This window comes from Coloeus monedula (assembly GCF_965178545.1).
Source record: "Coloeus monedula genome assembly, chromosome: 13".
Taxonomy (NCBI): Eukaryota; Metazoa; Chordata; class Aves; order Passeriformes; family Corvidae; genus Coloeus; species Coloeus monedula.
The window spans coordinates 14,389,278-14,415,476 of NC_138793.1; the positions used below are offsets into that span (position 1 = coordinate 14,389,278).

A 26,199-nucleotide genomic window follows, 5' to 3' on the forward strand; every position below is an offset into this window, starting at 1 on the left:
CTAAAATGCATTGTATGTGTACTTCCAGTGCAAATTTTTTCAGCACTTGTGACAGGCGAGAAGGAAAAGGGGAAGAAGAGACAACTCCCTCTGCTCTTGCTCGGAGGAACCAATAGCCATAGCTCCTGACTGCTGAAACCAGCTCCCATTGCTGGCAGCTGGAAATAGCTTATTAAAGATTTCGGTTTTAAGATTAACAGATTACAAGTTAGCATGAAATCTGGCCGTGGCTATGGTTCTATGTGCATAAAGACTGGTTAGAGATGCTTTCCCCTTTCAGTATTGGTTGGAGTTCATTAAAAACAAGTCTGTGGTATTTCTCCACATGTGTCATGAAATGTGAGAGATCTGTCTGACTCGGGTTTGTATTTCCTGTCGACACAAAGGGCAGGTCTCCAGTTGCAAGGCACACTCCATGCACAGGTCACTGAAGGAGAAGAAAAATCAGTTAAAGCCTGCTTTTACAGTATGAAAAGCTAATCAACAACAACAAAATAATACAAGCACTAAGCAGTTTAGCCAGCCTGCCACAGGCACAGTCAAGTTAAGTCCCTCAGCATGGAGCTTAGGCATTGCAAGTCAGGTGTGGATCCATTTACAGGCTTTGAGAGGAGCTCCTGCTGCTCAGCATCTCCCAGACCTGCAGCTGCTCCTGCAGTTGGTTGGGATCCCACTTCCCTGTGCTCATTAATCCTAGCACTCATGCTGGTCTGGAGAGCAGCAGCCCCAGTGCCCTGCAGCAACTTCTCCACTTCTTACTGGCACACACCAGGCACATCTCTTTTTAACTTTCCAGCATCTAGACACATGGCAAGACTCCTTCCATGAGTGCTCTAAAACCCTAAGGAATTGGACTTAACTGGATTCATTTCCTAATAGGCTGCTTAAAGGCAGGAAAGTGCTATTATGGTATAACTTGTACTGCTGTCTCATTTTTAGCTTTTAGAGGAATTTGTGACTTGAGACAATCCATTTGCTGAACATTTAATGAGTATGTGAGTATATTATGAATTTTCTGCACTCCTCACGTGATCTGGATTTTGCAGCACCAGTATCAAGTACTAATCAGTAAAGCCTTTGACATCAGGGAATTAAGACTCAGTAGCCCAGGGCAGCACACAGATGTAGCCTCAATACTTCTCCAAACACACACAGAATTAGGGGTTCAATCTGCTCAGGTCTAGGGTGAGGGGAACAATGGGAATACTGTGTTTAACCTCTGCATGTCACATCCTTAAAAGGAGGGAAGGTTATTTCCTTTATCCTGGGGAATCAATCAAGATGAGCAGGGACTACATACGGCCTCATCTAAGCTGAATGTCACACACACATTTTCCTATTTCTTTGGTTTTGGGTTTTTTTAAGGTTTTACCTGTGTCCACACGGCCTGAGTTCTGTGTCTGCTACCTCATCACAGCAAAGTGTGCAGCAGTTCTCTCTGATACTCACTTGCTTCAGCAAAGCCAGGCGCCTGTGTCTGAAGGGAGAGAAACAGACCCCCTTAAAAATTTGTTTGACTCAAAGCAATAGATTCAAAACTATTCTGAGAATTGCATCAAGGCCAACATAACACTTGCCTGTGCTACACCACACTGCTGATAAACATCGATCACAACTTCCCACAAAAAAAGGCTTAACACACCCAGAGACCTGCAAAACAGTCTTTGCTTCCCTATTCTGGTCTGTCAGAAAGGGACGAAGAGGGGATCAAATAACAATTCTCAATTCTCCTAGTTCCTGCAGCTGAACGTTTAAAGAAATTGTACGTGGGTACTTCTAGGCCTTAAGGAAAAAACCCCAAGTAAATAAACCTCACAAACCCATGTATCAACAATATACAGAAACCCTAAAATGCTCTAACACAGTTTAAAAGCATAAAAACTGCAAATCAAATCAACATTCCAGTATGGAAAAGCCACAAGGGAGACTAAACAGATAAAAATCCCCCATTTGATGAAATAAGACATTTCCCATCTGGAACACACACACCACTCATCAAAACTGCTCAATGGCAGGGTGATGTGTCTTGCCCCAACACCAGATGCACTCAATTCAGCACAGCTCTGCATGAGTTTATGTTAAATCCTGTCATGGATAATTAGGGTCCACTCATACAGGCCTTTGCCTTATCTCCTATCACTTTTAAGATGACCAAAGCTATCTTTTAATTTAGGATTGGTTTATCATTTCCAAGCAGTTCAGGCTGTAGGGCAGGGATGATCTTTGTTTACACAAAGAACAACAGTGTCCAACCTTGAATGGAGCCTTTCAGTGCTATTGCATAATGAATAGTCTGTAACACAGGAGGCCAGGTTTCACCAGTCAGGCATCAACAGGAAACCAGTCTCCCTGAGCTGATCTCTCATCTTTTGGCACCATCATGTAACAGCTCTCAGAGCTATTGCCTGAACACTGCAAGAGCAGTGCCAGAAGAACACCAGTCCCATCTGAGCATCAGCCAGAAACTGCAAACCCCTCATCCAGTGTGGGACACTACTAAGACAGAAGAACACTTAATTTGAAAAGGGAGGGTGACAAATTTGTACCTAACAGATCATCTTAAATCAGACTCTTCACTTAAAGCACCTGCAGCCCCAAGCAGGTGTAATTTACTCTGGCTATATGCAAGCACAGAAAGATTTTGCAAGCTGCATTTGATTTTCTCTGCATAAATACAATATCCTGAGCCTCAGACTTTGCCAATGTGTGACTCCAACCCAGAAGTAAGGGTTTTCTTTTATTTTTAAACACTAGGATCCTTAAGTACCTCAAATACACTTGATCAAAGCTAGGTAATTCAAAATTAGGCTCTGAATTTTATTACAGCTGGGGTACCTCTCCAACAACCTCGCCCCCACTTGATTAGTTGCAACTTAGGTTTGTTTCAGTCACATACATCAGCACCAGTCTGAGGGCCATCTTCAGACAAAGCTGGAAATCCAGGGTACATACGAGACCACACTGTATCTGTTACTGTTTGTGTTCCAGTAAGTTATTTTATTACTAATAACTTAAATCAGATGAGCTGTTAGTTTTCATTCCTGCCAGAAGTTTGGAAAAAGTTAAAGAAGAATGTATCCAGACCTGTTTCTATCTGGTTTGAATTATATTTAGGTGGGAAAACACTTCTAAATTTGAATACCCTTTGTCAGTACTATCATTCAAAAATGGGGAAATTTTCATCAGGACCAGAAAAGGACAATTTCAAGATTTGCAATCATTCAGCACCTCCATGCTGCCAACACCACAAACTAGGTCAATTTTAAATAGCACCTCTTTTTTTCTAATTAAGACTATACCTCCTCAATCAACCTAATAATTCTTGGATGGCAGAAGGTACTTTTAGTAAAACAGCTTACTATGTGGTACTGGTTCATTTTAATTTAGCTTCATATTACAAGATATATTTTAATGTAATCGATTTTGGTTGCACATCTCCTGCCCTACTGATGAAATTGCACTGGAGCCTATTGCCTCATCATTTTAGAAGAGGGACCTATGGAAGTATGACCCCATAAGAAATTAATTTGCTGAGTACAAGGCAAGACTTTGCAACTCATCAGTGAAGCATTTTATTTGTCTGCATGCAAACACACAAGGTAGGAGGATTACCTGGGCAAAATGATTTTCTCTTCTGCTGTCAGAAATGCATGATCATTGAAGGTACTAAACTTCACTGGTGGTGGGTACTTGAAGGGTTTTGCCCCAAAGTTGAACTCACATTGTTGATAGGACATGAAACTTGCTGCAGCAAAAAAGCCCGATCTGCAACATGATGGACAGGCATTTTAGAATGACTTAAATAACAGCAGAGCTTTCCAGACATGTTACTATTACCATTTGAAAATATACCCTGAGACAGAGACAAGTTTAATACCAGTGTTTTGCAGCTAACTGGGAGAACAGCAAGTTGCAGCTGCACATACTTACCTTGTTTAGTTCTTAATTCCTGAATTTACTATCAGGATTTATCTGAATTTCTTACTGAGTCAGCTAATAAAATGCCTACTGTACAACTTGTATTAGTCACACTTTCAAAACCACAACTATCACCTCTTTCAAATTTACAGAAAGGGCCAAAATTCAGTAATACCCCAAGTTCTAACAAGTACTCAAGTTTATCAATTACATACTCAAAGAACAGAGCACTAAAGGCTGAGTAAAGAAGATTCTCAGCAGCTCTTTAAACTGAACTGCTCTTTACCTGCATCTTGAACTTTATTTTGAGGAGAAAACATGGATGAAATTATTAGCATGGTAGGATTAATTGACAAAGTACTGTAATGTTTCATGAAGCTGCATAGGAAGCTGCTTTCTCAAGTATTACACCAGCTTATCTTTTCCAAAGTAAAAGGCTGTACTTCCCTATGAGAGTTAGAGGAGTTCACCATGTGTTAATTTTAACAACAGCTGGCAAAATAAGCCCAACACCTGCCTGCAATGCTACCAAGAGACATCCTCTGATGAATATTCTATGTGCTGCTCCAGGAGCTGACCCCAGTGAACAGCAGTCAGTTAACAAGCCCTCTCCAACATTTACAAGATAGGCTTTATTTTTCAGAAGATAAATTCCTCAGGCACCAGAAAATTGTTCATCTTTGCTACAGCCTCATTCTATTTTAATGCTATGCTAATTTGACAGTATAAAACATTGAGTTGAACCTACCTTTGGAAAGTCCAAAGTATTTATTTTGGACCCTGAAATCCACCTGTAAAATTATATCCTTCTTACTGATTTCTAAGCAACTTTCAACAGGGAAACTTGCTTAATGATGGCTTCAGGTAAGTAAATATGAATTTACATCTCAAATTGGAAACTCTTCATATAATTAAAACAATTATCCACAGAGGTCATGTCCTTCCAAATGAGCAGATACTTACACAGCAGATGAAAATACTTGCTTCTCAGCAGGAAGCTGGTTTCCATTTAAATAGAAGATCATTTGCTTTTCTTGCAAGTCTAGTAGAAATCCTATTGTGTCTCCTTACATGCAAAACAAAAATAATTTAAAGATTTAATTTCTGTTAAATGCCAACAGCTGAAACAGTTATTGTTTCAAGTATCACATATGTCACTGTGAGCTGTCTTACTTAAAAGGAACTGTTTGCAAAAGCACAAAAGAAGAAACATTGATACAGACAGCAACAACAAAAAAAAAAAACCAACCCAAACCAAAATCAAAAAACCCAAGAGAAAACAGTAAAAAAACTTAATTATTTTAGTCTGCCAGAGCATTAATACTATATAGTTGTAGAAGTATTGCAGAGTATTTGCCAAAGCCAGAAGAAAGCTGCACTCTGTCACTCCTTGGCTATTTTACACCTGTTGAAGATAGACTTTAGCAAGTGGGTGTTCTGAGGAGAAATTTCCAATATGCTTGTGCTATTTATTTTTCAGAGGTGTTTTAATTTAGCCATCCTTGGGGGAAAATTTTAATAGAAGAGAAGGCGGCACAGTTCACACAAGCATGGCATGCACAGAATCCTACCAAGATTTCAAAGCTGAGATCAAGAACAGAACTTTGCTGTCCAAGTAGTTATCCAAGAATTTAAAGTAAGCAAGACAGTGCAACTCCTCCTTAAAAAAGAAAAAAAAAAAAAGTCTAATTCAGAGATCAAGGCTTTTTCCCTTCTCTAAAACAACTCTTTCAACCCAGAAAGGAAGATTTCAGCCCTGTTGTGTATGACTTCAAACATGTGGAAAAAGGTCTCATGGTTAAATGTCCAATATTAATTGGTGCTATGATTTTTCCTCTGCATTTGAAAAGAAAAAGCAATTAACCAACAAGAGTCTCTTTACACAGACTGGGGAACAAGACTGTAGTGCCCACTGTGCACATTTATACCACTGCTAAAGACACAGTGATTATTAAACTTTACGAACATCAGAATTAGGCAGTAACTGCTTTGTTCACACCTATGAACAGAAAGGGGAAAAAATCCTGTGCAGAAATCTACAGTTAGGATAAACAGGAGAAGATAGACTGAATACCTTCTTTCCAACAGGGATGGGAATGTGGTTTACTTCTGGCATTATACCAAATCAGCTGCCGGCAGCCATCGTATGCACAGGAGTATTCATCGTCCCCGATGCCGTAACCTTCCTTTAGAAAGAGAGCAGAACATTTCAGCCTGCAGCCATTCCTCACACAGAGGGCTGAAGTGTATTTTCATTCACCTAAACCACTCTTCCAAGAGCAGGAAGGGTTTCTCCCTCCCCCCATGAAGGTAATTTTTTCCTTTAAACTAGTCTTAGTTTCATTTTCACATCAAAAGGGAATTTGTTGGGGTGAGGAGGAAGGGAGAAGGAGATATTTTTTCCAAAGTGTCTTCCATTCTCTGTGACCTCAAATGACTCCTGTCAAAGTATTTAAAAATCCTAGTACCCAAATAGGTTAAATTTTTGCATCTTAAAAAGTCACCACAGAATAACCACTGTCTTATCTTGAAGTCCCAGTACCAAATTTGTAATGCCTTTCCCCACAAGATATCCATGTGCCACCAGAACCCACAGCACACACAGAGAACAAACATACAGGCCCTTCACCTAATTTGCTGCATATTGTGTCCCTTTCAGTGCCAGCCTCCTTCAAATGGTGAAAACATTATCAAGTGATAGTGCTAAGGTCCAAGGCAAACACAAAACTCAAGAGTTTCAGAGTGGGAGAGAAATCTGTCACGTAGCAGAGCCCAACCGTGAAACCCAAAAGCATTATGGAAGGTAAGTAACTTCCTCAGTATGGTTTGTCTGGAGTGCAAATACCAGACAGCATCTGATTACACAAGCCTCCCATGTCCCAAATTAAAGCTGAGCCCAGCTAATGGGTGGTTAATGTCATATTTAGGACAAGTCTTTTTGTTACAGATGCTGTAAATAAAGAGCATATGGCTTCTGAGGGCTGTGTTTGTGACATACCCAGAGGATAATATCCCTTGTATTTCAGGCACACACCTGATGAATAAGAGCAGCATTTGGCCACCAGCAAAACAGCTGCAGCAACAGAAAAATCATCCTATTTAGAAATGACATCTCCCATTTTCATACCTTGTACAGGACACACAGAAAAATGCACATACACCAAGCTCCTTAACAGTAAGTGGGGAAAAAAAAAAAAAAATCTTTTAAGCCTCTTAGCAGTCTAAAGGCAGACACATGGCCTTTTATTTCAGACAGTTTCTGTAACACTCAGTGTGTCTACAAGGACTGTGCTCAGCACAGGTCTGCATGGTATTTTTGTCTGGTGTTGTTTTTTATTTGTGTGGGTTTTTTTTTTTTTTACTTAAATCACACTTCAATTCCATTCTAAATGGACTTTGGATGTGACACAGAGATATATGCATGTTATACATCAGCAGAAGACAATGCTATTTCCATGAATAATTACAAGAAATAGAGCAAGACCTCTAAACTCACAGGAATGCTTAAGTTAAATGGTGAGAGAAGCTGCTCTTGCATTCCCATTGGGTTTCTCACCCCTGTGTTTCTCTCATACCCCACAATCAATATTTACTCACATGTGTGTATTTGGCCTATCTTCACATTAGCTTCTGTATTTGACTCAGCTGTAGAATGACTTTTTCTATAATAATCAGAAATGAGCAGTTTTAACTGCTTATCTCTACATTAAATATATAATTCTTCTCCTAAAATAAATTCTAAGTAGGAACAGAAAACCATGCAATTCCAACAGTAAAGAAGGGCTACAGGTGAATTTCTCACTCCAGCTTAGCCAGTAGAAGTGCCAACTTAAAATCCCAGCACTGTTTCCATTCTCAGCACTAGGCTAGGCCTAACATACCTTTTGTCCTAAAATTCTAGCTTGCACTTCAATGAACTTTAATGGTCATTTGGAAGGCTGGTAATACAGAAAATTAAGCTGAAGTAGACAAGTTTTTTGGGTAGTAACCATTACTCTTTCTTATTATGGAAATATTGAAACAAATTATACTATAGCATAAAAAGCATACAAAGCTTCTAAGAGCCATGCAGAGTTACTGCAAAGATTTAAGAAGGAAGACCTAGTGACATCTCCATGGTTGACTGTGTTTGGACTTCACGTGCACATGGCACATTTTGCTTTAACGCTAGCAAGTACACAATCTTATAAGTAAATAGGAGGAAGAAGAATATTTAGAACTAAGAATAAGATACAAAATTATCTGGATGAGAGGGACAGTAAAGCAAACTATAAAATAAGACAGTGTACTTGTTCTGTACTCTCAGGAAAAGGCAAGAAGGTAGAGGGTTTAATCTTTTTGTAATCCTTGTTTTTCATTAAAAAGAAGCTTTTGCATTCCCAGACTGTACCATATTCCTGCTACCAGCAAGTCCAATGATACCATGTTATCCCAGAGTGAAATTTTAATTATTTCCCTTGTGAAATTTAATTTAATAGGAAAATATGTTAAAGAGGATGATGAAATTGCTGCTTGGTGACCCATGTAAAAGACAGTGCATGAGAAACTGCTGTTCCTAGTGACTTATTGTTTACTTCCAAAACCAGACAGGAACTACTGTTATCTAAAGAATTTCCAAGAGATTATGCTACAAGAAATAAGTTCCCTATAGCTTCCAGACAACAGCTAGCAGATAACAAGCTGCCTCTGCTGCAGCTCTGGATGACTTGGGTGAACAGTGCCAGTCTGTAGCAATGACAATACTGACTTCTCTTGCACCACCAAATTCAGCAAAAACAGCTCTTCATGGACACAAAATTTGAAGGAAACAAGCAAGTGCTCAGTTATGACCACAGAATAACCAGAGCTATTTTCCTAGATGCTGTAAGAAGAAAACCACTGATGTTACATCACCAGCTCGATGACATTGCAAGTACTCACATGGTTGAGAAATTTGCTGTCTTTGGTTGCCCATCCTATCTGCATCACTCCTGAAGTAATGACTGTAACTTCATAGTACCAGACTCCAGAATCGACACAGAATGTGCATCTTACGCTTTCGAAGGACGAGGCATCACATCGCGCCTACCCAATCCAAACAAAAAATTCAGTGTCTACAAAATCAGCATTCAAACACCTTTCTTCCCTGGATCAAGTTTCTTGCATATAAGAATATGCCAACATAATTTTAGACGCATTTCAGACAAAGTGACCTCTCTTTATAGCAGTAGTTGTCACACAAACTAGTGAGTGGGAAGACTGAAAATTGTTCAGTGGTTAAGCCACAGGCAAAAAAAAAAAAAAAAAAAGCAGAAACTTGACAGCAACAATTTAAAGATTTAAAGACTAAGACAACCAAGACAGGAAAACATAAATCATTGGTTATTAACTGATTCCTGGTATGAAGGACAATTATTAACATAATTCAATGTTAATTCATGAAAATTCATCTCTAAGCAGTCAAACAAGTTTTTAGAAGGAGTTACAGAGGAAGGAAGAAACCCCACGTGGCCAAGACAAATCTGACTGCTATGAGCTTTTCAAGATGAGACAGGACAAACAATAGAATGATACTTTTACTAAAATTGTTCACTAAGTAAGTGAAAAGCCATCTGACTCTTAAGAATCCTCCTCACTTCCCTGAAGTTTTGGGGCACAGGTACAGGCGTTACTTTAGTGTGACCATTTCTACAACTGAAATCAGTGTAGTGATGTTAGAACCCTCTGATGACAAAGCAAGTTTTCTGTACAAAGCTGGCAGACAACTTGGATTCATTCTAGAAAAATCTCAGGAGCAAGTACAAAAGCAAAACCTGCCTTTTTCTTCAGCCTCTTTTTCAGGTTGAAAACATGAAACAATTTCCTACCTCTAATCCATGTGGTGAGATCTTCAGGTATTCGCTGACATCGTTACTGTTCAGCATAGCCCTAATGTTGGTCAAGTCAACCTTCTCATATGTAAACTGCCTGCCTTCTTTTAAAACTGAAAAAAAACCCAAACCCAACCAGTTTTAGTTACTGCTGCAAAACTTGATTTTAAACACTTCATACATTGATAGTCAGTCTCCCTAGGATCCAGGTAATTTTTGGCCTAACTGAATGAAACACTGAAATTTTGCCTGCATGAAAACAGCTTCCAATACACTGTGTGTTAAATACCCTCTAAATATGAAAGCACAACCTGTGCCTCTGACCAGAACTCCCACAATATAATTAGAACTTGCAGGAAACCCACAGGCAAGTGGAAGGCATCCAAGGTCACACCAAGATGCCCCTATTTCAGGATTTACCATTGTATTTGTATATTCAGTGGGGAGAGTTTTTCTGATTCATTACAGTGGAAACAGATTTGGGGATAGGGAAGAAGGGGAAAACAAGGATTTAAAGGTTTCTACTGTCTCATTTTTAAGTGATTCAAGTGATGAACTGAGCCACAGCAGCTCTCTCTCTCCCTGCTTGCCCTTTCTACATGGAAGGATCATAAGCATTTCTCTTGCCAGGTGTCAAATTGCTGACACATAAATGTTAATTTACAAGTCAAAGATCTTATCTTAGGACCCTTCATGTAACTCAAACCTGCTGCAACACTTACACAGACATTTACTAAACACAGCTGACATTGGCTTTCCATAAGCTGACTAAAGCCCCTAAAGCCCAACAGACCTTTTACCCAAATTTATCTAAAAGGCATTAGAAAATACAAGGTCGTTAGAGTTGCTGCACCCTTGAAATCACAACTAATAAGCAAATTCAGTGATTTTTAGTCATCCAAGAGATTGACTCAGAGCAGCACTTTGCCAAATGCTTTTTACTTTTTAATCACAAAAATCAAAAAGTATATTTACTTTAAAAAGTCTTTAGTAATTCTTTGAGCCAGTGCACCAGTGGGGAATGACCACAGGAGTGACCATCACCAGGACATGTCAATAATCCAGATGTTCCACAGAGACAGAGCTGCACTGTTGAGCCACTCAGCACATTTGCTGAAGTGTGGGTTACAAGAAATTGGTGCAAAGAAGAACTTTCCTTCCAGCTCCAACTTGCAGAGTACAAACCACTTCCTTTCAAAAACATTTTCCTTGCCAGAATTTTCTTTCCATACAATTACACTGGATATATTTGTTGGTGTGGGGTTTTTTTGTTTTGTTTTCTTTTTCAAGGAGATATTACAAATCCAGTCAGGTACACCAAGTGCTCATACAAAGCAAACACAAAGCAGTCCTCCATCTCTTTGGAGGAGTGGTTACTATTAAATAAATCCATCACTTTGTTATACCTACACAGATTGTCTAAACTCCACTGGGCACAGAATCCAACCTGGCGTTTTAAGTAGTCTGGATTATCTGTCCATTTCTCCAGCAAGATCAGTTGGTCGCTAATGCACGATTCAGAAACTGTCATTTTATTTTCACCTGCAATTTAAGAGCAAAAAGAATAACTGCTGTAAGTGAAGGGCAAGTTTAGTTAAAAATAGTAACATCCTACAAATGCAGTAGAACTCTCTACACACATCTAAACTTCAGTATTACAAGCAGCATGAAATTGTTTCCCCAAGCAGATGTGGAATTATCTTCATTCAGCTTCACTTCTCAGCACGGAGCTGCATCAAGAGACTGATCATGGCTGTTCTCCATCTCTCCCATACTGATTTATTTCTTTTCAAGTAACAAAGGTCTCATGTCATAAGTCATTATGTAGTAATTTCTAAGATGAGAAGGACTGAGTTTCAGCAAATCTCATAAGGGCTTTTGGGTGAGGGTGTCATTAAAGCAAAAAATATTTTTTCCTGCCTAAAAACTCCCAGTCCTAACTGTTGTCCAACTCTAATACAGATTTATGTGATTGACAAAGGCATCATCTCACTAATCCTTCTATAGCAATTTCTAACAGGGAAAAGTTTCAGCAAGTATCTCAAGGGTTTTGAGGGGTAGAGGGATGTCACTACAGCAATAAATACCAATGCAGACTCTCATGCTCACAAGTGATCAGGTAAAGCAAATGACAATCATGCAGCAGAAGCCACAGTGTTAAGAGCAGTACCAGGCCAATACTCACTTGTTTGTGCAAACTTCTCCAGTGCTATTAGTGCAAAAAGCATCACTGTCGGGTGGGACTGGAAGTTCTAAACACAGGCAGCAAGAAAAAATTAATTAATACCCAGCACAGATAGACAGAGTTGCAAGTCTGTCACAGAAGGTTTTAGGTTCAAAGGAGTCTCCAAAGTTCCTGTATTCCACCCTCCTGTGGAGAGCTGGCTAAAATAGATCAGAGCCTTGTTCCATTGACTTCTAATTAATCTCCAAAGATGGAGATCCCACAGGGTGTGGAATCTCAGTTTTTTGTAACATACACTACTGGAGTCATGTCTGCTAAATATCAACTTTTCACAATAATAACAATAAAAAAATTGCATTATAATTGCTATGTATGGGTACATACAAAAAGATCAAAGACTCTTACCAAGCTGTGAAGTAAATATTCCAATATGCCTGGGCTGAGTAAGCCTATGCTCGCAGGACCTGCAAGAACATCAGAAATTAAATGCCTCCATGGGAACTACCACATACCCATCACCACAGATCTTTTAAACACAAGGTAACAAATTAAAGACCACTGAAGAACTTCACAGCAAAGCAAAACTATAATATAGAACTATTATCATTGTTCCCAGCAAAATACTTGATGCACATTTAATAATTACACAGTTACTGGCACATTAGTCCTGTCCAGTTCACTGCTCTAAGTGGGTACAGAGTTCTAGCCATACCTCAGATTTTGGAGCAAGACTGCAGCAGCCTCCATGCAGCGTTTTCACGCTCATTACTTTTGAAAAGAGACTGTCTCCCCTTTACTTCCAGGGTCAGTGTGTGAAGACCAGCTCCATTTATCAATAGCTCAAAATAAGCAAAACTGAGCACCTGATAGGGCCAACTTGATAGTTAATGATACAGCTTGCAGCAGCACCAGAGCAAGCAGCCAATTTAAAATGGAAAAGCCCTGAAATAGTGTCCACTTAATCAAGAAAGAGACACAAGGGAATCAAACTCTGGCATCTACAAACTCCTAAAAAATTGCAGTGGGTTCCAACACTTCATTAACAGATTTGTTGCCTGAGCTGACACAATGAGATCTGTGTCCACTAAGATGACAGTAGAGACAGAATCTCATTTTGGCTTAGTATAATAGAGTAGAAGTATCGCAGTACAAAAATACTTCCAGACCTTGTTCTTTACTTGTTTTTTCACAGAAATACAGTAATTGGGTTTTAATAACCATTAGATGACACCAGACAATCACTTTTTCCCTCTATTTCCTGCCCACTTTCAGAAAAGGAAAAAAAAAAAACTAGATACAAAACAGACCATCAGCAGGAAGGAAACTTAATCATCAGCTTCCAACAGTGTACTAGGAAAGACAGGGAATAAAATTCTATATGAAAAGTCACTTAAAATAGAATCTTAGCAATTCTCTTTTAAGCAACACAGAAGAGAATCTTTTCAGCTATCTACAATAGAATAAGACATGTCTACTGGAAAAAGCATATTTCTTTTTTATTTCTATACAGCCTCCAAGACCACTAACTTGATACCCCTGCCTATACTCTGGAGAATGTGTCCTCAATAATTCACAGCCAGAGTGGGACTGCAGAAGAGACTGATTACCAGTGCTAAGGCAGTATAACAAACAGTGATCCTCAATCACTAACCATTCATCAGAAGGATTTGTGAATGGCTCATTCAGACATTTGAATCAACCAGATTCTGTCATGCCTGGCACCCCCTCTATGCAGAACATTATTCAGTTCTAAGAAAACACTTCTGACCTAGTCTGCATCATGGGTGCTAAAGCAGAAGGTGTTGTAGAGAACCCCACGTGTTGTGAGGAGAACCCCAGAGCTTTACCTGCTAATTTCTCTGCCAAGCAGCCGAGCACTGCAGTTGTGTTCCGGTGCTTGGCAGGGTGACAAGCATCCTGGCAAGCAGCAACTCCACTTAAGTTTAATATTTCAGTTAACTTCTGCAATGCATCCTGCAAAAGAAAAATCAGAAATCTCTTCAACGTTACTGACAGATACAGTTTCCCCTAATTCAGTATCGTTCAACAGACTGGTTTTTATGCTACATTACTAAAGTCAGCATCATATTACAGACAGCATGGGGTGGTTATCTCCTAAGATAAGAAGATAACAAAGGACACATGAGAAGAAAAGCTCAACAGACCTAAGAGTTGTAACTTTAAAATTACCACCAGATTGTTGGTAATTGTGATCAACAGCTCAGGACACTTCTGGACATACCTAAGTGAGCTCCTCGTGGCAATAGGAAGCAATTAGCACATATGGCACCACTGTCATCTGATCTATTTCCAGTGTCCTAAAACTGACACCCTTTTCAAAACAAAGGGACTGTTTCAGATTTTAGAATTCAGGACTAAAGAGACACGCCCCCTCCCCAAAAAGCCCAAATTCCCATCATAAATTTAGGATGTTGTCAGCTTTACAGGATGTCTCAAACTGTATTCTTGAGAGCCTAAATGGTTTTCTGTAGTCACACAAATTTAGGAAGTAACCAATAAGGGTAATAAATCTAACATGTCATGCTTTGACTTGCTTTGTTCAGGCAATATGGTATGAATAAAATTCAAGATAGGTCTAGAGCATACTCTGCATTTTCAGGGTAGTTAGGGGTTAATCTAGAGCCAGAACAAGTCATCCCACAGGGAGAACCCCACCCTGTAAAGTTCCAAATTCTCCTCAGCTTTCCAGACTTCATGAAAGTTTCAGCTGATTCAGATTGAAACTGCATAATCTCAGGCAAGGATCTAATTAAAACAGAAGAACTCCTCATATTGAAGTCATCAGCAGCCATTTGGAGGAAAAATGAGCACTGCTCAAGCTGAATAGATGTGGTTTTTTGAACTGTGTTGAGCCACACTCAAATCAGTTGACTGTGCTAGAGTCTGAGGTCTGTACAGAGATCACACTGAAAAGTAGTTATGTTCTTAAAAGGAAAGCCACAAAAACAGAACTGATGAACAGGACTGAGCTAAGTGGAAAGAACAGAGAAAGAAGAAAGAATGACTGAGCTACAGACTTGGGATGGAAAAGACTCACTAAAATTAGACTCTTGACATACTCTGATAGTGCTTTTAGCCATTATTAGAACTGTCAGAGAGATCAACTACTTTGAGTTAAATAAAGACTTTATAGAATAAACAGTTTACTGCACTGCCCTTTTAACTTTATGGACTTTATAGCCTGCAATAACAGAAAATGAAATACAGCTTGCTGCTGTTCTCCAGCTGTCATGGAAGTGAGGCACTGACTTAAAATCCGTAAGACAAAAAACTTAAAACTTATCCTGTATAGAAAGAAAATGAACAGCAGCACACACTTTACTAGGTCACATGTGGCCAGCAGACCCCACAGCTGCAGCTCCTTGTGCTGTAGAGACACAGGAAAAACCACTGTGCACCCCAGAAAAAAAGGGACCTCACTCCCTTTGTCTTGATAAGCTCAACTATTTTATAGCAAACTCCTTAAAAGTACCCAAATAAAAGTCATGGGGGTTTTGAAAAACAAATCATTTGACTGCCAAGTACATTGTAGAGCCAAACAAAAAGTCCAAAATCACTCTTCCTATGATGCATTTGTAGTGGTCTCCATTTCCTGATCTCTTTTTAAAGCAGACAAAGTTTCTAGTCATAGCTGTGTTTTCAAAATAACTCAGCAGTCTATATGACAGTCATAATAAATTTCTCTTGTTTCAAAGTCTCAGACAAGTTTAATCAATAGCCTAGAGGAAACAAACCCACATCAGGTAGTTTGAGAACTTGACCAATTCTCCAGTCACTGACGTAACCAGCTCTTTATATTCCTAACAACACCAATGGAAGACTAAAACTGGCAGCATCAGGAGCTTCAGAAATGAAAGCTGCAATGATATGATCATCAATTTCTCAAGAAACGAGATCATGACAAACATTTGAAGACAGACAAGTTCTCTGTACAAACATTATGTTTAGCATCCTAAATGCCTGAGGCTTTCACTTACACACCTACACCAACACAGTAGGAACACCTCAGGTCATCTGTCCACCCAAAACCAGATTAGTGGCCAGTAAAACAAAAGTATTCTCATTTGCCAAAGTCACATATAGATATTTCATTGTTAAAAAATGTCATTTGCTTAGCTTAACACAGCCATTGTGTCACATTCCTCACGTGCAGGGCAGGAACAATTTCAAAGTGACTTGTCAACATGCAGCTTTGCAAATGAAAGAACAAAAGGGCAGAACTTGTGCAGCTTTTGCAGCACCTGCACACCCTCCCTGCACAGTGTAAGTACCACGTGGCAGGAAAGAGTGGCAAGAAAAGCGGCCAAAACCCAAAGGTCTCTTGTTCCTTCCCCATGAACCAAATTTACCTTTTTTGGGAATGCTCCTAGCATTAATTAGCATTTAGACACCAAGTCACCCCAAATTACTCGAAATTGAATGTTACATCCATTTTCTGAGCCACTAGCAGTCTTGCATCACTGGTGAAACCCACCCAGAGAGATCATGGGTGTGGCAACCACGAATAACTGACATCCAGCCACAGATAAACACATGTGCTTTCGACTCACTTTTGTTGGCAGCGGACATTCATCAAGTAGTAGCGTTATAACAGCTGGTCCCAGGGGATCTTCTAATGGAATAACTCTAATTAAAGACTGGACAACTTCCAACCAGCCTTCATCTGTCAACCACAAAACAGAAATCACACTCAGAAGTAACAGTGCAATGCAGAAGTGTTCAAAATACATCCCTAAATGTAAATTGAAAAATCCTCAAAATTACCCAGTGAGCTTAGAGACATTGGGAAAAACAGTTTGCTTTTTACACCACTGTCGTAGTTTGCAGTAGGTTAGAAGTTTACATTCAAGAAAGAAAAAGTTTACAGCAGCTTGGGTAATAGTGAACACCTCTAGTGTTTGTAGAATAGTCTAGCCCAGGCCAGAGCATCCTTTAGCTCCCACTACTATTAAGAAGGAATACTCATGGTGGCATGGACAAGTACTTTGTTCTAGTGTGATACTCCAGAGTTCAGCATCCAATGTCAACTCTTAAGTGTTAAATGCTGCATACACAATGACACTGAGTAAATATTTCTTTTAACCACAATCAAATCCCTCTTCCTGAGTTCCCTGAAGTAACATGAGGTTCAGAGAAACTCAGTGGCGTTTTCACATGCCTGCTGGTCTAAAGAACATTTGTTTTCCTAAGGAACAGCTATCACTGTTGAATGAGTAGATAAGGGCTTTTACTTGCAAGCAGACAACAATCCACATAGAAGATGTTAAACTACTCTTAAAGTAAACAGATTTGGAGTTACAAGAAAATAGCTCCCTTAAAAGTGAAAATAAAGAGAGTCTGTATCTGTATACTGGTGAGTGAGGTAGAAGGAGCAGCGCTCCCTTCAACAACAACACAGCAGTAACACACTGGGGTTTGAGTTCTCATAGCACATTCCCCTGAAAAACATTTTATTGAAATGCTGTAATATCTAACTGGGCTGAATAATTTACTTTAATACAGAAATATTACTTCCTAAGACCAGTACCAACATTACTAAGTAAAGAGAAAAATTCACCTAAACCAGAAGTCTGCTTGAAGTCTTAAGCTGGGAGAATTTCTCCTACTGTAGCAAAGATAACACAGCCTTGCTACAAATGTGGCTTGTCTTGCAGGAACACTTAGTGATGGGGTCGGGACAAATACATCAGTAAAGAGGAGGTCTCGGGTCAGCAATACCCAAACCTAAAGGAACGTGCTAGTGGCCAACACTAGAGCACATTGGCTTAGCCCTGTCTATGTACACACAGAGGTTGTTCCTGCTCAGCTGCAAACAGCCATTCTTTGTGGCTTACAGCTTAATGCCACTACGATGTGTTTGGGGCCATCCATTGGCTGCTTCTGGAGAGTTCATGTGGGAAGTTTAACTGAATTCAAAAAAACTTCAGGCCAACGCAGTGAGCTCAGTGAAGCTCTGAAGGGCAGAACTGTGTTCTGGTTCACACATCCCCAAAGCTGCACACCACATCCTAACACAGCCTGCTGCAGTGTATTTTTCTTTGCAAAGAAAAGAGGGGCTTGGGGTTTGTTCCATTTCTTTTGCTTGTGAGTCACAACTGAAATGCCCAACACAATGCCTCGATACCTGTTTCTGCCATTTCATGCAACGTGATCATTGAATAAGGAGGCTCCTGGTCACTGAAAGAGATATTACACAGGTCAAAATTTACACACAATCATCAACATAATACACTGAGTAAAATGATTCTACACAGACAGAAAACAAATCCAGTAACCATTTAACAAAAGGAAGTTACACAGGCTGCACATTGCTAATGTCATTTTCACATCTGAAACACAGATGGGATTTGAGCCCCTCTGGCTCAGCATCAACATCTGCACATCTGCAACAGCTGACAAGGAAATTGTGATCCACATCTGCATGTCTAAAAGCTGAACATAATAGGCTTGGTGCTGTTCATTAGCATGTTCCTTGTAGTACATAATGAGGCACTGCATGTCAGAGGTCACAAAGTGTACCCAGAGCAGTGCATAAGGGGCATCGCTTCAACAGGGTTTTTTTTCTCAGAAATTCTTTGCTAAATATATAAATATATTAAAAAAACACCACAAAACTTAAAGGGAAGCCACCAGCATCACAGTCTTCAAGCAAGAGCAGTTAAAAGAAATAGTTAAGGCAGTTTAACAGAAAATACTTAACCCAACCCCCTTTCCAACATGAAAATCACAAAAAGTTCAAGAGATCAGCTCCTCAGTCCAGTTTGCTGAAGTAAGGACACAAAGCTTGTGTATCTGAGCACGCACTGCCAGTGAAAGTACCTAAAGCAAGACCCCAAAATCCTGTTCAGTAAGCACCTCCAGGTCCAGAAAAAGCTTATCGATCAGCATGTCCTAAAATACTTTATTCAGTGCTCCTTGGGCACTGAGAACTAGCCCCAGGCTTAGACTTTATGTTCCACGCTCAATTTCTATCACACAGATCTGAGAAGAAATTGGAAATATGAAATACAGAGGAATTTTATAAAATTTCAACATTAATTATGAAGATAATAAAGCTAGCTAGTTTGAGAAATCAATCTAAAGAAGAGAAAAATTTCAGCTTTGATGTAATATATATGATGTAAATACATGTCCTTTTTTTTCCTTACAAAAAGGTGAACACATTCTTAAATATTTCCACAAGAAAATGCTAAAGTGAAGTTTATCCCATTTTTATATTGCCACAACATTTAAAAACAAACGGTTGGGTTTTTTAACTTGAAGCATCTTCACCTTTCTTCTGGAAAGTAACCTGCCCAGAAGGAAAAAAGTGCAGTACTGCAGAATTACATCAGGAGAAAGGATAGAAAGATTCAAAGAAAGGAGAAAAAAAATCCCAACAAAAATCCCAACTGTAAGTACAAGTAAAGGCTATGATAAAGAATGACATTTTTATCTGCAAGATTTCTGATTTTGTCCTAGGTAGCAGATGTTCACAGTACTGGCACTGAGCAAAGGACAGTCCTGTCCCATTGATTTGCCATTTTAACCACTTAATTTCCAAACATCTCCTCCAGGACACACCTTCCTCATTTTGAAACAAAATAGCCATTTTGGTAATGTCTTAATTTGCAAGGCAGCTTTTCATATAAGCCCCAAATTTAGAATTTATCCTTCTGAGTTTATGAAATTAAGCTTCTAGAAAGCAGCTATCTCTAGATAGGACAGAAAAAAATTTATCAGTTGTCAGACATGTTTTAGGTCAGAACTTTGAGATTTGATAAAACCAAACAACAATAAGAAAAAAAAGGAACCCCAAGAAAAAACAAACAAATAGCAAACAGGGAAAGCAACTATTCATTGCTTATCACAGTGCATTTCACTACAGTCTGCAAAAAAACCCCTGTAAAAATACAGTAGCTTCAGGAATTTGTCAGAAACAGGGGCAGTGAAATAACTATGCTTATTGTCCCTCAGTAGCATAGGAAAGTGCTTACAAGATTACAACACTGATTGCAGTACCCACAGGAACAGGATCAACTGTGCTCAAAAGTGTTGTGAAACAGCTTAGGGAGCTGAACTTGGGGGAAAGGAGACAGCATGTGAGACTGGGCAGACTTTAAAAAACGTTTGCCATGATTTTAACTTCACGATTTGAAGACAGAGCACAAAATAAAACCTATTAAAAAACCAACCAAACACACACCTTGGACTTAAATGTTCGTGAAAAACATCAGTCGTGGTATTTGTGCTTAAAGACAGCAGGAAAGCAAACTCCTCCTCTGCAGGCACATTCCAGAGTTGATGTAGGTACATGAATCAAGCCTCACTTATTCTGAGCCTCATCCACCTTAAACTCAAACCCCAGCTGTCAGGCTGGAATAAGGTTTTTCCTTCAGATCTGATCTCCTCAATTCTTACATTGCACCTAATCCAAAAGGTGACAAGCTAACTTAACCCATCATTTTTAAGGGCCTTTTAAAACTTTGTAGAAAGCAACACAAAATCAAAAAGAGACCAAAAAAAAGGATGGGCCCATAAATACCCCCCACACCCTTAATGGATGCTTTGAGCATGCCAGGAATGCAATACTGGGATTGTGAGTTGGGCAGTCACAACATGAGATCTTTAAAAAGTAGTCAGACTTATAACTGGAAGGAAAACCTCAGTCTGTTTATCCAGGCTAACAAAGATCAAAGCTCCCTATTTTGCTTCACCATTTCCAAAGTAGTTAAATACAGCCTGCAAACAGAAAACTGCACAACAACCAGTTTTTAGGACAGAAGTTCCCAGACTCTGGAATGTTTATTGCTTCCTAAACTCTCTATCTGTGCCAGGTAAGAAATCCTGAGCACACTCCTCATCCCACATGGGTGTAGGCCCATACAGGAACTGTGAGAAAGCTCCTCAGCTCCTGGAAGAGTCTGTACCTGGGCACTCAGGAGCTACTTCTATTACCTAGGAAAGGTGCTCCTCTCCTAAGCCTCCAGATGGAAACACGTGGCTGCTTCAGGGAGGGTCAGGTGTAGATCGGTGAGAGGCTGGAGCCACAGTTTGAGAGAAGACAAGAACATTTTCATTCATGTTGAATTATTCCTTGAGGAGGTACTTACTTATCTACCAACGTCCGAATTACAGCCAGTGTGTCAAGTACCAGCCCATCCACATTCTGTTTTTTCCTTCTTGGTTCATGAGGTCCTCGGCCCCTCCTGGGCGGACGGACAGGGTCCCTTGGGTGGCTTCTTGCTTCAGGGATGTGTGCTCTGCTGTTCTCCGTTTGCCGGCCCCGAGAGTCCACGTTGTCCTCGGCTCCGCTGTCGTCACGGCAAACACACGAGTTTCCCATGCTGCCAGCCCCCAAGGCTCCCAGGAAACGGGGAATGTAGTGCTCTAGAGTCAACAGCAGACCTTGGAAAAGGCTTCTGCTAGCATAGAACACAACCAAAGCAACTACAATCATCTAGGAAGTTTTAAGAGAAATGTTTGTGTGATCCTGGACTGTGATCTTTTTGCATTATAAACGTTGCTACCAGCTGGAATGAGTGGGAAGTTGGAGACTTAGCTGCCGACAGAATCACTTAAAACACACATTGGTCATCCAGAAGGAGGTCTGAAAAAGCAAACCCAGAACAAGAGTCAGTGTTACTACTGCTAGAGAACAACAGAAGAATTCCTATTTTAGTAAACAGAATCAGTTTTGGTGGATAAAGCAGCTAAGAAACACAAGGCTTTACCTGAAGTCTATTGTGGGGAAAGGGAAAGGAAGGAAGAGGAGGAGGAGGAAGTTCCCCTGGTAAGCAGCTCTCGCCCACACACCATTCCTTTCTACACTACCTATTACTTCCCAGCTCCTTCACAGATTTTGGATGCAGAGGAACAAGTTTGTCTGTAAATCTTGCACACCACTACCCTTTAAATACTAAGTATCAACGAACCAGTTTCATTTACCCTTTACAGAGACATATGGTTTATGCCACCCCAATAAAGGCTGTACACTTAAGGTTCTCATTTCACATCAGGAACATTTTCAGACTATAAAACAGGCAAAATTGTAAAGAACTAATCTTACAACAATAGATTTAACAGAGAACCATTTAGTCCACCTGTGCCTAAACAAACATTTTTGGAAAATGCCTGCATCTCCTGCGTTCTCACCTAAAGCAGCACCAACGCTGAACTAAACAGGAATTACAGATACCATTTCAATGCCTTACAAATCTAACTGGGATTTTGAAATGGGTGTTGTGTGCCTGTTTGGATCTAGTGTCAAACCAGTCTTCCCTTTTTGGGAACAAAGACTAATTCAATCATTCTTCTGTTCTTCATTCAAATGGTTTGGATCACATACAGGCCCAGTGGCAGCTGAGACCACAGGGCAGTCTCTCCCAATCGTTAACTTGAAAATGCAAGAGAAAAAGGATTCAGAGCCCTGTTTCATAACAAGTTATGTTTCAAGCCATAGGACTTATTTCTGTAGAACCTTACATAAAGTCTCAGATAAAATAAAACCCTACAAAAGATAGAATTTCACTACTTACACACTTCAAGCATGTCAGAATAAATAACTAACTTTTATCCTTTTAGGAATCAAATTTAACATTTACACTAGAAGTTATGGTGAATATCCTGTAATAGGTTATTACTATTCTTTGATTATTAATCAAAGATTAACAATTATTAACGAGATTATTAATAATCTCATTAACAGCAGACATGTAGCACCCTAAATTCAAAAGAAAGTCAAAGAGCTGACACCTTTCAAATGTGGAAAGCCCCCACCATCAGAGCCAACTGGCAACTCTGCAGTTGCTGGCTGCCCTTTGGGACAAGATCACAACAACATTCAGGAAGCCAGACACTGGTCATATGAGCAAGTCTTGGGATGTCAGCTGTCACTGGAAAAGCTCTCACAGGCACTTCTGTAGTTTGAAGCACATCATCTTTTAGCACAGTGAAATGTTCAATATCAAGAAATTAACTGGAGGCTAACTAAGAAAAAAAAAATCAGTTATTCAAGGGACATTAATTGGACAAAAAATAAAAGATCTTGACTTCTTGTTCAAGAAACTCCTAAACCACAGATCATTAAAAGGGTTTCAGCATCACATCATGCTTGCCTTATCCCCTAAGAAGTTTGGCTATCAGGCTCAGAGTCCTTCCATCTGAGCCAATAGAGCTGTCACCTTCTCAGTGAGCGAGTCACAAGCAGATGAGAGGTGCCAGTGCAGATTGCAAGGACCTCAAACAGAATTGTCTAAGTTCACAACTGGTTCAAATTACTTTCTTGATTTTAAAAAGAACTAGTCATGTTAAATGCAAAACATGTCTTCCTAGGGAGTATGTATGTATTTATGAATCTAGGTCATTTAAGGGCATTTCAGCAAGATAATACTAAAATGTAAAACTGTTACAGATTTAGAATCTGAATAAAGTTGTTCTGTAACTTATGGAAATGTTAACACAGTGAATCTATCTTGTCATAAACAAGAATGGAAAAGCTGTATTTTAGAGATTAGCAGTGAGTAAGAACCTACCTAAAGAAACAATAGACATATGTCAAGATTAAAGCTGATTATTGAAACCTAAGTTTTTCTGGCTGTCAACTTAAAGTGTGATTAAAAACAAGTAATTATGATCAACTCACCTGTAAGTTTGCTTGGTTCAGGAATGGCTGGGGGTGCTCACAAAGTGCTGTAGCAGAAGTGGATTGTTCTCCTCCAGGGCACAAAGTCACATCTGGAAAAGGCAGTGCTCTGTAAGCCTTTATGGCGGGCAGTGAGTCATTACTGACTCTGCTGTCACTTCTAGGAACTACGCTGAGGAGTCCCTGAGGACAGAAGGAAAGAAAGAATTCACTTGGAAACTGCATCTAAGGTAAATGTACTCCACCTCCTCCCTACACCTGCCATGACATCAAGCCGTGCTGTTATTTTCAGCTATATCCAGCCTTTACAGAGGGAATTCTCTCAAGGCTTCAAAACCCTTTGTCATCTACAAGCTTTAAGACTAGACATGGATACAGAAAACCCAACCTGTTTTTACAGCCCTGGTATTTCAGACACCACAGCACCAAGTGCAGAGCAGTGACCAACTCCTCACCTCAAATTACTCCCTACTGGAGGAAGAAGAGAAGCAATAGTATCTGCTCCAGATCACCCTCAAGTAGACACAGCAGAAAATAAAAGTACACTATAAAAGTTGATTAGATAACAGGAAGAGAGAAATGACAGGATAAACTCCCCTTATTTAGTAAAGAGCTGGGTTTGACAGCATTCACTTGGCTCTTGCTCACCATCACATACAAGGAGCTCATTGTCAAGCCTCAAACAAACTGAAAGACTAAATAATTAGGAACACAAGGTAGGAGAGATTGCTACAGATCTGCTCACAAACCAGTTTGTCTGGATAGAGCTCGAATGCAGGAAGAAAGGTTCTGAAGTGCAAAGGAAAACAATAAAAATACAAGTTTTTATTCTATAAGAAATAGCTGCTACTGATACCTCTCACCAAACAGCACAAAATGCTAATGCCTGACCCCTTCTCTACACCAGAGAGCCCCTGTGGGACACCCACTGAACAGCTGCTCCAGCACATCTTGCCCTCGACAAAGCCCCAGGATCAGATGCTGCTGGAGCAGGACCCCTTCCCTGCATGGGAGAAAAGCAGCTGCAGCCTCCTGTGCCCCCACACACCTCCACTGGATGGGCCACTGGGACCATCCCCACCACAGAAAGCAGCTGCTCTCCTAGCAGGCTCAAGCACATGCATGGATGCACAAAGGAGTTACGAGCTCCACAGGGTGACCAACCTGCCATGGTTGCAGGTCCAAGTGGGAGATGAAATCATCATCCATTGAAAGGGATGCTGTGGGAGTGCAGATGCCCAGCCTGCCCCAGACAGGCCTCCTCTGGATCATCCGACTGAGCACGCCAGTGGAGGAGTTGGCTCCAAGTGGCACTGGGATCATTTCTCTGCAATGTGCAGCCCAAGAGTCGGTGATTCATCCCCTCAAATATTTGGTTACAGCCAACCATAATACTGCCTCATGATGGAAAATGCCTCTTCTTTCCATGAAATGGAGTGCACTGCCAAGCAAACAAAAAACCCCTCGTGCACACAAACGAGGAGGGTTTCAGCTACCAAAAACACTTTTCCAGTTTCTGTCACCACTACAAGAGTAAGACCAGTGATTTCTCCTCTTGAGCAGAGTAACACAAGAGCTCAGTCAACAAACCATACAGTAAAGTTGACAGTTTTTCAAAAGCAAAACTGTGAGAGTTTTGGCCAGCAGTTTCCTATTAAGGAGATAAAATAATTAGAAATATTTCCTCAGCATTTCTTTCCCAAAGAAATAATGCTCCTAAAAAGGAAGACATGGAAATATTTGTGATGCCAGTCAGATGAAAGTTCAAACTAGGAGGAAACACAGCTATTAATCATTGCAAAATAATCAACTTTGATACAGGAATAAGAGAAAGAAGAAGGCTGTTTGCAAAACAAGCTTTTATAACAAGGAGAATAATTTAATTTTAAAATGATGGGGATAGTAGTGAAAACCAAGAATTTCCAGTAAATTACATACAGCTAGAATGTGAAATGGAGACTTTCTCAGGAGATCCCATTGACATGCAAGGTCAACCTCTCACCTGTAAGACTTGTGCAACTAAAGAGAAGGAGCTGCTGGGTGTCCAGTGTGGTACCACACAGTGCACGCAGTCAGGGGACTGCAGGCTTTGGGAGGAGCCAGTAAATACCTTGCTGGTTCTTCTGCATGTGGTTACCAACCACCATATTGTGTAATCTGAAGCAAACCCCTAATTCAGTTCTATTTAAAAATACCTTGGAGGATTAAGACTAGTGTCAAAACTCGATGGGAAGCAACCTTTACTGGCATGCAGCATTTCACAAAGCCATTGCCACAGCTGGTTGGTTTCTCGCTGTAGCAAGAGCACCCTAAACTGAAAGCAGACTGACCTTGAGCATGCCAGTTTCACAAAGTGAGACTCATCATGTCTCAAAGCTTTCCAGCTCCTGCACAAGTGCTCATCAGTGAAAACCCCGAGGGTTGTACAAGGTTTACTACACAAACAATCAGGCTTTAACCCTGATGTCTTGTCCAGGTAATTCATCTTTGTCACAAACACACAGGAGCTGGAGGATCTGATCCTTGTTTGACTTGATGTGGTAACAACAGTAGAAGCAGAAAGAAGCAGACAGTAACTACCACCACAGCTTCTTTTTCTGTAG

The 26,199-nt window shown here is 40.1% G+C and overlaps 1 protein-coding gene across 1 annotated transcript; it reads right to left on the reverse strand.

Moving 5' to 3' along the window:
* On the reverse strand, window positions 1-21,412 carry RSPRY1 (ring finger and SPRY domain containing 1; the record flags this gene model as incomplete). Its single annotated transcript, XM_082289898.1, has 14 exons — window positions 1-427; window positions 1,373-1,477; window positions 3,613-3,765; window positions 4,882-4,984; window positions 5,993-6,104; window positions 8,839-8,982; window positions 9,765-9,880; window positions 11,178-11,309; window positions 11,953-12,019; window positions 12,358-12,416; window positions 13,800-13,926; window positions 16,524-16,636; window positions 18,098-18,150; window positions 21,066-21,412. 14 exons carry the CDS (start codon window positions 21,410-21,412, stop codon window positions 331-333), a joined length of 1,728 nt encoding a protein of 575 aa, XP_082146024.1. The 3' UTR covers window positions 1-330.
* Window positions 21,413-26,199: the final 4,787 nt, after the last annotated feature.